We start from the raw sequence: 15896 nt of genomic DNA on the forward strand, positions 1-15896 counted from the left end.
TCTTTATTTCTTTAATTACCAAAACCTAGCATGCTCAAATATAAAATCAAAACTACAAAAGTATCTGGAGTCCAACTACACTCCTACCCTTCACCCTACTCCCCAGATATGATCCCTTGGTTTGTGTCCTTTTGTGTGATTTTCTGTGCATGCACCAAAAAAAAAAAAAACCACCCAAAAAACAAAGAAATAAAAACCATTGAGGGTTTGTTGTTGTTTTACAAGATTGCACTAGCAGTCTGCAACTTCAGTTTTCACTTAGTAATAAATCCTGAATCTGTATAGATAAATCTGCTTTGTTCTTTTAATAGATACATAATAGTTGAGAGCATGAATATATCTTAATGTCTTTTAAAATTCTCTGATTGATGATATTTCAGTTACTTCCAATATTTTTTTGCAGTTGTGAAAAAAAATCTGTACTAAATATGCTTGAATATATAGCTTGCACAGTGACATGAATATTTCTAAATGATAAGCCTAGAAATAGAAATGATGGATCAATGAGTATGTACACAGTACAGTTTGATAGATATTGCCTTTCTCAGTGGTTATGCTACCCACACCAGCAATCGATAATTTCTCCACATCTTTCTCTAACCTGGATGTTATCATTCTCTATGGTTTTTTGCCAATCTAATAGATCCAAAAATAATTTTTAAAAGTTGAATCTAATTGTTTTGGTTTGTATCTATTGATAATGTTAGATAATTTTTCATATGATCATTGGCTATTGATGTCTAATACTTTAGACAATGCTAATTATTAAAAAATTATTCTTGCTGTTTATCCTATATCTTACTTTCTATAAATTTTACTCATTGATCTTAGTTACATTTCTGAATTCAGAAGAAATAGGTCTATTCCAACCTCTAAATGGCAGTTGTTCAAATATTCGGAGAGTTCTATGAAATATCTTCAGGCTAACATCCTTGACTCCTCCCTTCTGTAAGAATGATTGTGAAATAGTCAGAAATTCTAAGTCCACCCCTCTGGAAATACGTAGGTAGTCAATGGCCCCTGTGAAATGTTTCTCAGAACAGCGTATGTGTACAGATAAGTGCTGGGTATAAAGTGACAGCGACTACTGCTGTTTTGAGTATATACTTATAATAATGTAATTAAAGTTTAAATTAAGTTTGGGGGGGCCATTTTACTTGAGTGTTTAGTCAATTAAAACCAAAAAAAAGTGCATTTTTATGTGATCTGGTTTAAGTCAGATTAGTGTACAGCTGATTTTTGTCAACTTTGGTTTCAAATTTTTGCATTTATTCCACTCATGCATTCATCATGCTATTTTTAGATCCTTACTAGAGCGAATGGATTATTTTATTTATTTTTAAAATTCTTTTGTATAGCATATTAGTGAGTCCTACTATTTTGTATCATTTGAAAATTTAAAAAGAAAATTTTTATTTAAAAATTATGAAGCAGAAAGAGGCCAGGGATGAACTCTTCCATCAAAATTTGCATAGCTTAATCTACACCCTTTGTGTTTGGTCATGGAATTAGCTCAAAATCCACCCACCTGAACTCATATGCAGCCCACATTCCTTCATCAAGCCAGAAGGAAATATGATACAACCCTTCTTGAATGAGTTCCCCAGATAAGCTTCATCTCTGGTTTTATCATCATAGCCCAGTCCAGTAACCCTACCAAAAAGGGAAATGAAGCTAATTGAACCTAGCTCTTATTAGTTTTTAGTGACAGCATAGTAGATTTCTAGTTATCAGAAGTTACTATCTCCTTAAAGGGTTAATTAATTTTTTAATAGATAATATAGTCACACCATTCAAAATAAAAATGTATAAAAAGGTTTACAATGAATAGTCTTCCTCCCAGTGCGAGACTGCATTCATGCCTCTCCTTCTCCTCCATCATATAACCGGTTGCTGTTTCTTACATATCCTCTTGGAGTGTCCTTCTGGATACAGTGTATTGGTAGAAAGAGGAATAGATGTATGTGTGTATACACATACACACACAATTTTCCCCTGCTTTTATATTTAAATGGTAACATTCTATATTTGTTTTCTATATCCTAATTTTCTCACCAAACAGTACATCTCAAAGATATTTTCATATCAGCACATTGAGCTCTTTCTCTTTCTTTTCCTTGAGTTATTGTAGTTCTGTATTATGGTCTTCCTTCATAAAAGTGATTGCTTCCTTCATAGAGGTGAAAGCTTCAATGTGGTTTTAAAAAATGTATTAGAAAATATTTGCTCACATTTTGTTTCTCTGCCATGGCATCATTTATCTAATGCGTGTTTTACATTTGTTAGTAAATTTTACTATTTTTTAACTTTTTTTCGAATAATATCTTTTTATTAATGTTTTGGTTGTTCATCATCCGATTAAAAGGATGCTTCTGGACAGCAGTTTGCAAGAAGCTTCTGTGGTGGTGAGAGATGTGATCGTCTTCATGCTGTTTCTCAACTCACACTCTCTCCTTCTGTGCTGTCACCGAGTCATACTGCTTCCTACAAATATGGCTCCTCTGTGAGTCTTTAGGTAGTTCCACATGTTCCAGTTCCAAGAACATTTCTGCCTCAAGAGCCTTATTCACCCCAATTCCTACACAAGATGTTACAAACTAGAAATATGCTTTTGCATTTCAGAAAATGCTCTTTGCTTTGAAGTAGTTCGTTTCTACAAGCATTTTCTGAGATGTGCTGCCCTTGGGCTCTCCTGCCTCCTTTGGTACTTTTGTACTGTTTACAACCCTTGCTACAGCCCTCCAGGCCGCTATTATTGCAGCATTGTTGTATTGCTGTTATTTGCCTACTTGTGAGCTTCCCAAAAGAGAGTCTGAGTCTTATTCTGTAGTGTATCCCTCCTTAATATAGTTCATAGACTCCACAATGTTGTGGAATGACTACCTGAATGAAGGAGTCATAAGCTGGTTACCCCTCTCTTATTAAGAATTTAGCCTGACACAAATGAAAAAAGATGCTAAAATGTCATGGGCATATGGTACTTTTCAGGAGGAAGTGATGGAGGGAGGAATAAAGTTCTTTACCTCACTTGTGTAGTAAATGGGGCCAGGTTTTGGAGTCTGATGTATCCTGGTTCTGTGTAGTCTCTTCTACGTACTGGTTAGTACTTGAGTGATCTTGGTCAAGTTAAAACCTCTCTGTAGCACCCCAGTTTCCTGACTTCATCATCTACATAGTAGAATTTATAATAATTGTCTCACTAGGCTTTTGTAAATATTAAAGGAGAGAAAATAGTATAGTAATTAACACATAGTAGGTCCACAATAAATTTTAGTTCCATTTCTCTTATTCTCTTTCTTACTCTCATAGTATCTCATAGGATTTTTTGTTTTAAAATTATTGTTTTCCTTGGTATTTTCTACAAACCCCTCAGCACTTCTTGAATGTCGATGTTTTCCCACTATGTTTTCAGCAAGATGCTACCTCTTTGTTCTGTCTGGATAAGATCTCCTCCTCCCTTACTGTCCAATAATCTTTTAAACTCTGACCTCTTGGGAGAACTCGCTATGCAACCACACAGGTGTGACAATGGCTGCCCTTTTCTTCTCCGCCAGGACCATTTACGATTGTACTGTTAGCATTTTATTTTTGACAGCCTCCCATCATTCTTTACCTGTCATTCATTTTATTGCTTTGGACAATAAAATAGAACTTATCTTTTTTGTGAACTTTATGAAATTTATATCCCTAAAGTTCACAGAAGTGGTCTCTAAACTTTCTTGATCATGTGCGCCTATGATAAAAACACTTTATATATGTTCTTCTCAAGTATACTAATATTTCTCTTTTAATTATGTGTATGTACTACAGTAATAATAATAGAAAGCATAAAACTAAGCTCTCTCTATAGGTATAGATATATATGTATATACATTATATATTATATATTATACATACACACATACACACATGCATAGACATGTCTCTGTATATACACATATAGAAACTCATATAATGTGTATATTATGAAACATACAAAAATAGAAATAAAAAAGATGAATAGAAAAAATAAATATAGGCTGATTGTTGGATCTAGCTCAGCCACTTACCCTGTGCCAAAATGTTTTAAAACATAAATTGTAATTTTTGGATCTCTTTGAAGGACTGCTATACCCAGGTTTGCCAGGGGATTTGGTTTGTAAAGAGTTTGATAAGATTTAGGGTTTATGGAACTAGAAAAAATGCTGATCAAAGAATTAAAGCTTTTGAAACCTTCAGGTGCCGCTCCTATGATAATCATTAAAGTGCTCCACCCTGGACTTCACCAAAGATGAAACCTCTCACTAGCTATATATTTGGAATCAGAAGGAATTATTGTGTACTCTTAGGCACAGCGAAGTAATAGTATGTACTGGCGCAGCTTTAAGTGACATTTCTTTGTTCTACAATACTACCAAGATTCTTCTAGCTCTGGCTCATGTTCCCATCACATGGTTGTTACTTACTTTGTAATGTTGTACCACATTATTCAAGATACAATCAGAATCTTACCTTTGTAAAATCCGAGAAGCTAGATGAACATATTGGATATCTTCATTCTTAACTGGTGATTAGAATCCCGTATCTAATGAATTCACTAGTGTTCAACATGTATTTGGTAAACAACTGTATTAGTTTCCTAGGGCTTTTGTAACAAATTACCACAAAACGGGTGGCTTAAAACAACAGAAATTAATCCTCACGGTTCTGGAGTCCAGAAGTCTAAAATCAAATTGTCAACAGGGCCACGTTCCTTTTGAAGGATCCAGGGAAGAAGCTTCCTGTGTCTTTCAGCCTCCGATGGTGCCTGGCAACCCTTGGTGTTCCCTGCAGCTCCATCCCTCTAGTCTCTGCCTCTGTCTTCACTTGGCCTTCTTCCCTACGTATGTCTCTATGTGTCTTCTCCTCTTTTTGTAGGAACACTGGTCATTGGATTTGGGGCCCACCCTAATCTTATAAGACCTCATTTAAACTTCATTACATTGCAAAAACCCTATTTCCAAATAAGACCCCCTTCACAGGTAGTAGGGTTTAGAACTTGAACATATATTTTTGGAAGGATACAATTCAATCCATTATAGCAACTAACTGAAAAAAATTTTTAAAAACTTTCGCGCCCTAGTATAATGTCTCACATCCTCTCTGGTGCATAGTCAAACCCCTTTGAAGAATTCTGGTCTACAGTCTGTGCCTGCTGGAGTTTTCATTCTTTCCTTTATTTATCAGTAAATCTACAGGTGATTTGGGCCATTTTTTCCCATGTTTTTCGTATGTTTTTCCCATGATTCCTGCCACTTCCATTTCCCCACCTCATTCTTCTTTGATGGTCAGCCCTAAACCTATCTTGCTATTGTACCTTCTGTTTTCTCTAATATTCTTTTGAATATTACAAAAGAAATATTGGTATTCAAAGCGACAATTTTGTATTCAAACATTGAACTAAGGTACTTCTCCATTTATGTCACTTGCTCCTCATCCATAAGATTTAAAATGATTAAGTCTGGCATAATACACATTGCTCAATAACTGGTTCAAAAGAATTAATAATTATTTAGGGTCATATATTTGTAGTCTTGGAAGATTATCCATTATTGATTATTTTATTATTGCACATAACTTTTGGGGTTTGCCGTGGACCTTCTGGGTATCTGGGCACTAGCATGACAGTGTTCCTGAGTGGTTTCTTTTCCTAAACTTTTAGATGAGGGCACATTCTCCCTTGGTTAGTGAATCACTCACTATCAAATCAATAATCCTAGGCAATCCTTTCATTATTAAGATTGTTTTGGTACGTTCATGGTGACCTATAAAGTATCTCTGTTGCTTAAAGCCATTTCATTGATGTTGGTAAAGCTTTCCTTGGTCAAAAAAAAATCACTTTGACCAACCAAGAGTGCCATTACCTTTATAATTTTTAGATGAAGAAATTATAGTTATCAAATTCTTCTAACAAATAAACAAGGCATTTCATTGCCTCATGCTAATATTAATAGCCTCCAAATAAACTCTCTTTGAAATATATAACAAATATGTACTCTTAAAACCTTCATGAGGTAGGTATGTGTCGAATATGCCCTAAACGTATGTGAATAGCTAACCAGCCTTGTGAGATATGTTTTTGCTTTTGTTCTTTTTCCATACAGTCAGAGCTATGACATTCAGATCACAGCACTGGTAAACCAGACAGGCTTCAGATCTGGGAATATCCTCGATTTAAAGAATCCTTTCTTTAGGTAAGAAATGTTCTCATTCATTTCACACCTGTGTACATAAAATCTCAATTCACTGTATGATCAGGTAAAGAAGTTCAGAATAATTTCATCTTTCCTAAGAGTAGAAAAGGCATCAACTCTTCTGCTCCAGAGAGACTTGGATCATGATATGAAGTTGAATATTTTTTGTTGTATTAAACAAAATTCAATATATAACAATCTGGTCGTGAAGCAAAGAGCCCTGGAGAGTCTACAAGGTGAATTCTGGTTCAACTGAGCTTTAATGAGCTGTGCGTCCTTAGGCAAAGTCACTTTTCTTCCGGCATTTGGTTTTCTCATCTGCAAAATGTGGAGTTTAAGGATGACTTCCTTTAACCTTCATTCACTAAAGGATGATTTTATATAGCAGTTATTCCAGTATGTACATCTAAAACATGAGTCCATTTAAAGTATATTTTTGAGACATTTTTGAGATCACGTAAGTCAGGACATACCTCTCTTTAGAAGCTATGTAGATTTTGTCTTGCCACTAATAACTTGCCACAATGAGATGAATACCACAAATGTTTCTGGAAAAACTCTCCACCTTTACACCTATTCAGTATAAGCTAATTAAAAATCCACACATGAACTCAACCACACAAATAAAACCACTGGACACTGTCACTCTTCACTTCCTTAATAAAAAGAGACTGTTCCCTCATATTGTGATGTCTTCCACCAGGCTTTTACTCAAAGTATTATGTCTCTGTAGCGCTGAAAAGCTTGAAAAGAAGAGGAAACTCAGGAAACCAAACCAAGAATTCTTTGGCAAAGATGGGAAAATGAAATTTTGACCTTAAAGTGGCGGGGATGGGAGCAGACAAAGCTGCAATTGTATATGTTGTGTACCAATTGTCACATATGATATGAATCTTCAAAATCTATTGCTAGTTAAGTATGTGGGTTTCATCTTTAATTCTGGGGAATAGAGGAGTCCTCACTCCCATCCCTTTTTTACACAATCCTGCCATATAAAGCAAAAGACACAAGTCTTTTGTGTCTTTTTGGAGAGAACAGCAGAATGACTACTCAGTACTGTTTAACCTGCCTAGCCTTCAGTTTTCTCATCTGTAAAATGGAATAACACCAACCGCACTGGGAGATTGCAAGGATTTTCATACTGTGTCCCAGTAGTTAACAGTTCACATAATTAGTGCTCAATAAATCTAGTTTCCTTTCTTCCTCTCTTTTCTTCCTGTCTCTGATCTCTAACTCTCTCAATAATGTAAATAAATAATGATTTATAGTTCATTCCAAACAGAATCATTTAGATTTTGGGAACAGAAGTGAATTTTTGGAGGGCTTTAGAAAACTCACCTTTTGAATGCAAGAACCATGTACACTAGTAACACTGGAGTCCCATTTCCATGTCATCTTATAAAAACAAGGTTTTTACCAAAAATCACCTAGAGAGGGCCTTGGTCTTGGCCTTGGTCTTGGCCTTGGCTTGGCCAGCCTTGCTTTGTATAAAGGCAAAATCACAATGGCCATAAGGGCAAAGTAAGAGCTTGTCAAAGGTCTAGTAATACCCAAGAGGGCCATGGCCCTGTCAAAACAGATGGACTGTTGAGAGAAAGGGAGATGCCTTTTCTCTTTTTCTCTCAGCAGCAAGTCTGACTGACATATTTAATTAAGCAGATGAGGGTACTTAAAAATGTGACTTCCCTGAAAAAGATTAACAGTAGTATCTACTTGATTTCAAGACTTACTTTAAAGCTATAGTAATCCAGGAAGTGTGGTACTAATGAAAGGATGACATGTAGATGAATGAAATAGAGGTCGCAACAGACCAAACATATATGTCAATTGATTTTCAACAAAACTGAAAAAGCAATTCAATAGAGAAGTGATAGTCTTTCAAAATTGGTGTTGAAATGATTGGATATCAGTATGCAGTGAACTTTCATCCATATTTCACCCCATCTAAAAAATTAGCTAGAAAGAGATTGTAGATTGAGATGTAAAACCTAAAAATATAAAACTTTTAGGAAGAGAATGTAGAAAAAAATCTTTGTGAACTTAGGTTAGACAAATATTTCTTAAATATGACACCACAAACACGATTCATGAAGAGAGACAAATGATAAATTGTATTTTTATAAAAATTAAAAACATGATTTTTGAAAGACACATCAGGAGAATGAAAAGCTAAGTCAAAAATTGGGTGAGAATATTTGGAAATCACATTTGGAAATCTGGAAAAAAACCCAACTAGTATCCAGAATATAAAAAGGATTAGTGATATATTTTCAACAAAGCCTAATAATACAAAAACAATTTTAAAAAATACAGGAGATTTGACCGCTTTATCAAAAAGATATAATACCAAATAAATACATGAGAAAATAGATGTTCAACATCATTAGTCATTAGGGAAACACAAGTTAAAACCATGATGACATACTACTACATACCCATTAGAATAGCTAAAATAAAAATTCTGACAATTTATGGCAAGTGCTGGTGAAGATGTGGAGCTGCTGGAACTCTTATTCATTGCTGATAGAAATACAAAATAGTACAGCCACTCAGGAAAGCATTTTGACAGTTCCAGCAATCTCGCTCCTAGGTATTTATGCAAGTAAAATAAAAACTATATTTGAATGTTTATTGCAACTTTATTTGTAATTACAAAAAAAATCTAGAAACAACTAGAATGACTTTGAACTGGAGAATGAATAAACAAACGGGTCCATCCATACAATGGAATAATTTTCAGTAATAAAAAGGAAAGAAGTACTGATACAATAGCAATACAGACAAGTCTCAAGTAAATTATGCTAAGTGAAAGAAGGCAAGCTCAAAAGGCTACAGTCTATATAATTCCATTTATTGGACATTCTGGAAAAGGCAGCACTATAGATAAATAAAACAGGTCAGAGCTGGGGTTGGGGGAAGGATTAAGTATAAAGGGGAATAGGAACATTTTTCAGGACAGTGGAACTTTTCTATATCTTGATTGTCATGGTAGCAGTATATGGCTGTATGCATTTGTCAAATATAGCAGACGTATACACTGAAAAGGTGAATTTTACTGCATGTAAAAACTTTTTCAATAACATAAAAACTTACCCATCCAAAAAAGAACCACATAAAGGAATAGCAGAACCAACAGTGTTATACTAGGCAGTGGAGAGGCCAGGGTTAGGACGTGGGTGTTATTTACACTGAGTGGTCTGGACGGCCTCTCCAAAAGGAGGTTAGCTGAGTGGAGACTTAAATGTTGGGAAGGAACCTGCACGGACTGATGTGCAAGCAGAGCCTTCTGGAAAGAACGGAGAGTGCAAGGTGAGCCTATTGAATAACAAGAAGAGAGAGAAGTCATTGCTTAGCCTTTGCTATAAACCTATAAAAAGAAAAAGTTTTTTCAGTGAACAAAAATCTAGATCATCATTTCAGATCTGAATTTAAGCTGTGCATAATCAAACTTACTAAATATAGTGGATAAATATAGATCTAAGGGGGCCCATAAAAACTCCAGGGAAAGGCGCCAGAGTAGGAAGAAGGAATGGGGAGGGTCTGGAGAGGGAAGGAGAGGATGTGAGAACAAAACTGGCTTGCCTATAGCTTTGGATCTTGGTAGAACTTAATCACTTATGGCATCATAGAATCACCTTCTCTGTTTTAGGTTTGCTTAGAAGATAGTCACAAGCCAATCAGTAAGTAAAATGAAGTCCTGAGAAGTCCCTCGACATCCAAGTACATATTTCATGTTCCAAACATGCATTCTAAATTGTATAGGATGTTTAGGTTTATTTAAATTCTTTTTTCTTCTAACTCTAAAATGTGCTCCTAATTTTGTTGACTATTTCTTGGTGCTACTTACGCTGGCTTTTTACAGCTTTCTGCATGTAGTTGAAGAACATTTTTAAAAATTTTTGGTTTCTCTTATCTCTATTATTATTTTAGTAAAGCCATCAACATTGCTTCAATTTCTGAAGTATTTAAAAAAGCAAGTTAACTGAACCCTACCTCATGTTTATATGTATGCATATGTGTGACATGACATAAGAGCATGTTAGGAGTGATCTTCTATTCAAAATTTTAATCTGACTGTTTTTGCAAATATTTTCAACAAATCAATAGCTAGTTCCTAGCTCAGCAGTGTGTTAAAGAATTTTTGCCATATTCATGTAATGCAATAATACGATGTCAGGAATGTTCTTCATTGGCAATATTTGATGATTTTGTACATAGTTAAAAAAATAAAGATGAAATCTTTGTCAATTCTCTTAGGTTCACAATAAAAATGTACAATGTGAGATACCAATGGGGCTCTCCTTTACTTTACAATATTTGTTATATGTCACATGTCAAACGGTGTTGAAAGATGATCTTTCCAAAGAGCAAGTTTTCCCCTGGCCCCAAAATCCTTATAAAAATGGATGTCACATCAGCATGACAATCTAATGAAGCCCAACAGGCAACCTGCTCAATCTGTCAAGGGGACTGGAATAAACAGCAACTACGTATTCTCATCAGTCAGTCAGTCACCCGCAGCTTTCAGCTTTCCACTCTGGTGCTTTTGCTCATTCTGACCACTCAGTTTGAAATAGTCTTCCCTTTTTATCTATTTCAACAATCTTACTCACATCAGTGCAGGCTTCGTTCCAATACACCCTCACCAGCATGCCTTGATGACCACCTGCCACACTCACCAAAAATACCCTTCCTCACCTTTGGTGTATCTCCTGTCCCTCCCCTTATCTAATCCTTTCTTGCAGCATTTTCTCACTTCATACCCTAAATAAACACGTATCTTTCTCTTCTATTGACTAAATCCATTGTGGGTTGGATCTGAATCCAATTAATTTTTTTAAAAATTTCCCACAGTAGCTAAGAGTACCTAAAGCATCAAAGGTACTCAATAAATGTACATTAAATAATTTTTTTTCCTAAAGTTAAGAGTAATTGGAATTATGAGATCAAGCCTGACAATGTTCTAACTGCCTTTCAAGCATGGTAGGTGAAACTGTATAAACTCTGGATTGCAGAAACACAATATAGCTGTCACCACTGTCTACACCCGTACCCAGGGCAGACATTCATAATCAATCCCCGCACTCTTTCCTGCTGAACCCTCACTTGGCCTCAAAGCCCTTCTAAGCCCAATGCTCTAGGAAATCATTACCAGTCTATAGCAGTGTGCACAAAAGCTGAAACCCATGACTTTTAAGGAGTCAAAAAACTGATATTTTTCAATCTTTGAGCAATCCCAAAGATCTGTAATATTTATGAATTTGTAATTTTCCCCATGACTTTATGGTGGTGGATGGATCAGGAAAAGAGCTTGGTCAAGCTCCAGAAGCAATTTTGAGCAATCCCCCCTTCTTGGAGGAAAGGAATTAGGGTGGGCTTCTTCAACTAGCTCTTCCAAGTCTTCCCCAAACTCACACAGTTAACGTCATTTTTAAATCCAAGGCCAGGAGAGAATTCAAAATGGAATTTTTTTTCATCACATGTCAAACTCCGGGGACAGAGTGAAGGAGTGACAGACCTAGGCCCTTCAGATTGTCCCTTGGGCGTTACTCCTTAGCCTACCACAGTGTGGTGCTGGGTAAAGGAGAGACCTGGGTTTTGACCTCTAAATAGGGGAAACCTCAGCCTCTTAACAAAGTCTTTTTAATTTTTTATTGATTAGCCAATTTAAACAAACAAGGAATAAGAACCAATCCTGATCTAACCAGCAAAGAAGAAACAAATGAAGCACAAATCTGATATTCTTATACACTACAGAGTGGGTGTAGGGGAGTGTCTTTTTGCCAATAACTCAGAGGCTGCACCTCTGTGTAATCAATATCTCCTGATATATTCCTTAAAAATTGTTTTTTATCCTCCTAACTTTATTTTTTGAACTTCAACTACATTCTTACTAAATGTTACTAAAAAATGATATAATGTAGGGTAGAGTTTATTTTATTGGAGGAATTTAGTAACTTATTCCAATCCTGTAATCTATAGAATTATTAAGAATCAAAGGAGATCGCTAATTAGGTATAAATCGACTGTGTTTCGTGGGAAAATCACATTACCATGATATTTTTAAAATCGAAAGTGACCTCAATGCAAGTCCGTCAAGAATATCAAGAGTAGATTCTGAACCTAGGGAGACCTTTGAAATCTCAGTCTTTCATGAAACCATCCTTCTGTAATTCAGGTAAGGCCAGCACCCCATAGAGTAGCAGCAAGTTAGTCAGGAGCTGATGTCAGGGGCTGCTCTGAGGTAGCCTCCGTCTCGAGATGTGCAGCCAGGACACCAGAGACTTAGGAGTCGCACTGGATGAGGAACTTCAGGATATACACCACAAAGTCTCTGTAGAAGTTAAAATTTGCCTTTGACTGCCAGCAACAGAAGACCTTGACTGAGAAAGAAATTTTTTATATCAAGTAACAAGAAGTCCAGAGGTAGAATGGACTCCAGGACTGATGACCAGTGGCTCAGTGATTTCATCAAAGACAAAAGTTCTTTTCTCCTTTTGCTCTGCCATCCTCCCTTATAACCCAGCCCCCGACATGGGCACAAAGCCAGTATGAAAGTTACAGGCATCTCATCCAGGCACATAGATGTCCAGAGTCATAAAAAGAGGCTAATACTACTTGTGTCTCCTCCATATATAGTATGATGATGGTAGTTAACACTTATATAACACTCTATCCCAAGCACTGTTGTAACTGCTTTACAAATGCAATAGATCCTCATTTAACATTGTCGATAGGTTCTTGGAACTGCAGCAAAATGACATATGAGGAAACTAGTTTTACCATAGGCTAATTGATATAAGCAAGAGTTAAGTTCCTGTGGTACCTCAACAATGTTAAAACAAAACATTAGACAAAAGGATGTTATTCGAAGACGTGTTATATGAACTAATTTTGATCCTTACAACAACTCTATTAGGTATGTGTTATTATTAACCCCATTTAACAGATGAAGAAATTGAGGCAGAAAGGTTAAGTAAATTTTTTAATGACACACAGCCAACAAGTGGTGGAGCCAGAATTATAAACCAGGCAGATCACTCCAGAGTCTGTGCCCTTAACCACGATCTCTCTCTACTGCAATAAAGTCTTTCCAAAAGCAACCCAAAGACTTGCCTTCATGCTTCATTGGCCAGAACTGTCACATATCCACCTCGAAACCAGTCACTGACAAGAAATATGCCATTAGCACAAAGAGGCTTAACTAAATAAGATTTATCACTGAGCGAAGGCAGACTCATCTTTGCCAAAAAATACAAAGTAGAATTCTATTCCCAAAGAAGACAAATGGACATAAGGCAAGAAACCAGCAATGCCTGCTTTGAGGGGCTGCCTAGAAGCCGTCTAGCTTTACTACTAGTTCCATTTCCTCTGCCTTCATAAAGTAAGATACCATATTATACCATAGTCAGCCATGCATGAATTTCTACCTCCTCCTTCTTGCTTGCAAACACTCTGAACATAGAACAAATCTCACAAATCTACATGTTCCCCACAGGGCCTGGCATAGGACCTTCACACAGAAAGTGTTCAAGAAGTGTTTGTTCATTGTAATTGAATTTTCATTCTCAAGTCTACATAATTGGAGAGGTCAACAGTTGGCCATGCTCAAGGCAGGCAGTTAAATGCATTTACACATTGATCTAGCAATCAAATGAAGACTTGCCATGCAAAATTGCATGAAATCACACATTAACATAGGTCAGTGCAAAAGCCTAAACTTATTAAGTTGTTAGGGTCTTGCACTCAGCACCCTTGGAGGTAACATTAATGTCACATTTTTATATGACTTGACATTTCCACTATATTTAAAGAAACATATCAGAGAGCCATAAGACAGAACAGGCTACTTAATTTATACCACCTTTTGCAAAAAGAACATGCAGACAATGTGTCCTGGATGGATAAGTCAATTTCACTTTTTGTGGACCTATTGCTCTAACTCATAGTGGACAGGTGACCCCCAAGAGATTATAACTTATCAGGACTAGGAGTGGCAAAGAGGGCCTCACAGAGTTGCCCACTAAAATTACCATGATACTATCAGACCCTAACAGGGACTGGCATTGCCTTACCTCACCCCAAGAAGCCGCAGGATGCATGCCTGACATTGATCCTACCTTCGCCTTGCCTTGGCTCCTGCTGGTGCAGAGTGTACTGGCAGAACTCAGACCCCTCTCACCTGGTTGTTGCAGTAATCAAAGAGGCAGGAGTAGAAAGGGGAGGCCACGCTGAGCCTGGGACTTGATGGGTGTATGAGAACTCATCCAGAGAGGCAATGGAAGGTAGAACCACCTGTGAGCCCAGGCTTCAAGCCCATCATATTTGTTCTCCATAGTTTCATCATATTTCACTTACAAAACACAAATTCAAAGACAAAAGTATTCAGGATTTCAAGCTGGTGACCACAGAGCATTAAACCCCAAACAGGTCTAAGCCCAGGACCCTCTATGACTGCACTTATCACAAGCTCTGGCCATAGAGGTAAGGTATAGTGTTTAAATCACATATCCATCTGCGGAGAAGATAGACACCATTTTAAGATGTGCTATTATACAAAAACTTATTGAATGAATGAGCTTACCTAATGGTATGGGGAAGAAACTGGACAATGAAGAGGGTAAATTGTTCACTGTACAAGTGTGCATCCCATATTCCATTCAGTGGCTCCTCCCTTAAATGTATGCCATGGCAACTTTGAACTTTATCCTGTAGATAGGTAATGAGGTGCCATTTCACATTTTTTTAATTGGAGGAGTGACACAATCAATGGATCTTTTTGGTAGCAATATGGAGGAAGAATTCAAGGAAGTATTGACTTTAGGCGGGAAATCAACTAAATTCTACATCAGCTATTACTGAAAGTGACATTATAGTATAGTTGTTAAGAGTATGGGCTCTTTAGTTAGAGATATCTGGGTACAAATCCTTGTTCTGTCAATTAATTAGATAATATAGACTTGGACCAGTCACATGTTTTCTCTAAGCTTCAGTTTCCTTATCTGCTAAAAAAAAAAAAAAAGTAATAACAATAGGGTTCTTGTGAGGGTCAAATGAAATGATAGCTATGAGGCACTTAACACAGTGCTTGAGTCATTAAATGTAGCTTTTGTTATTATATTATCATAGGAAAGGGATTCACAGTTTCTCCACCCAGCTCCATGTTTATATCCTTTTTAAAACTCCTGTGCTTCCAATTATGAGAGTAAGGGCACATGCCTGACCACTCCCATCTACCAGTCTCTCTTCTCTCTGCAGTTCATAATTCCTTGGGGTAGAAAGGGTAACTTTTCTTTCTCTTGCTTTGTAGTCTTATTCTCTACCTTGAGGTAGCAGCCTCAAGATCTGACTGTACAATACTGAGTAGCATGTTATCTACAGAAGGGATTCTTGGCTGGGCCCCTCATATAGAAAAGGAATTTAGAAAAATCCACTTTCTGTTCTTAGCCTAATTTTAAACATATTACTTTGCTAAAGAAGTCACCTCTTTCATTTACTCATTCCTTCACCCTCTCTTACCCCAGGTCAAAAAGCCTATGTAAAGGATAATCTAAAGGATGATCATTTAAGGAACTAAAATACGTTAACATTTGCAGTATATTATTTTCGTTTAAAACAGAATGTGTCATTATTATAATCATGTAATAAGTGGAGCAATTTATGGAAATCATGCTTATCTGAAAC

The 15896-nt window shown here is 36.5% G+C and overlaps 1 protein-coding gene across 1 annotated transcript in view; it reads left to right on the top strand.

The window, feature by feature from the left end:
- The window catches only part of LOC120621278 (histone-arginine methyltransferase CARM1-like), a 196344-nt gene extending 190128 nt beyond the window's left edge, over nt 1-6216 (top strand). Inside the window, exon 12 of the mRNA XM_039886560.1 lies at nt 6123-6216. Coding sequence (XP_039742494.1) covers nt 6123-6216 — 94 coding nt within the window. The remainder of the gene's footprint in view (nt 1-6122) is intronic.
- Nucleotides 6217-15896: the final 9680 nt, after the last annotated feature.

The sequence above is a fragment of the Pteropus medius genome, unplaced genomic scaffold (assembly GCF_902729225.1).
Source record: "Pteropus medius unplaced genomic scaffold, Ma_sr-lr_union100, whole genome shotgun sequence".
In the NCBI taxonomy this organism is placed as follows: domain Eukaryota; kingdom Metazoa; phylum Chordata; class Mammalia; order Chiroptera; family Pteropodidae; genus Pteropus; species Pteropus medius.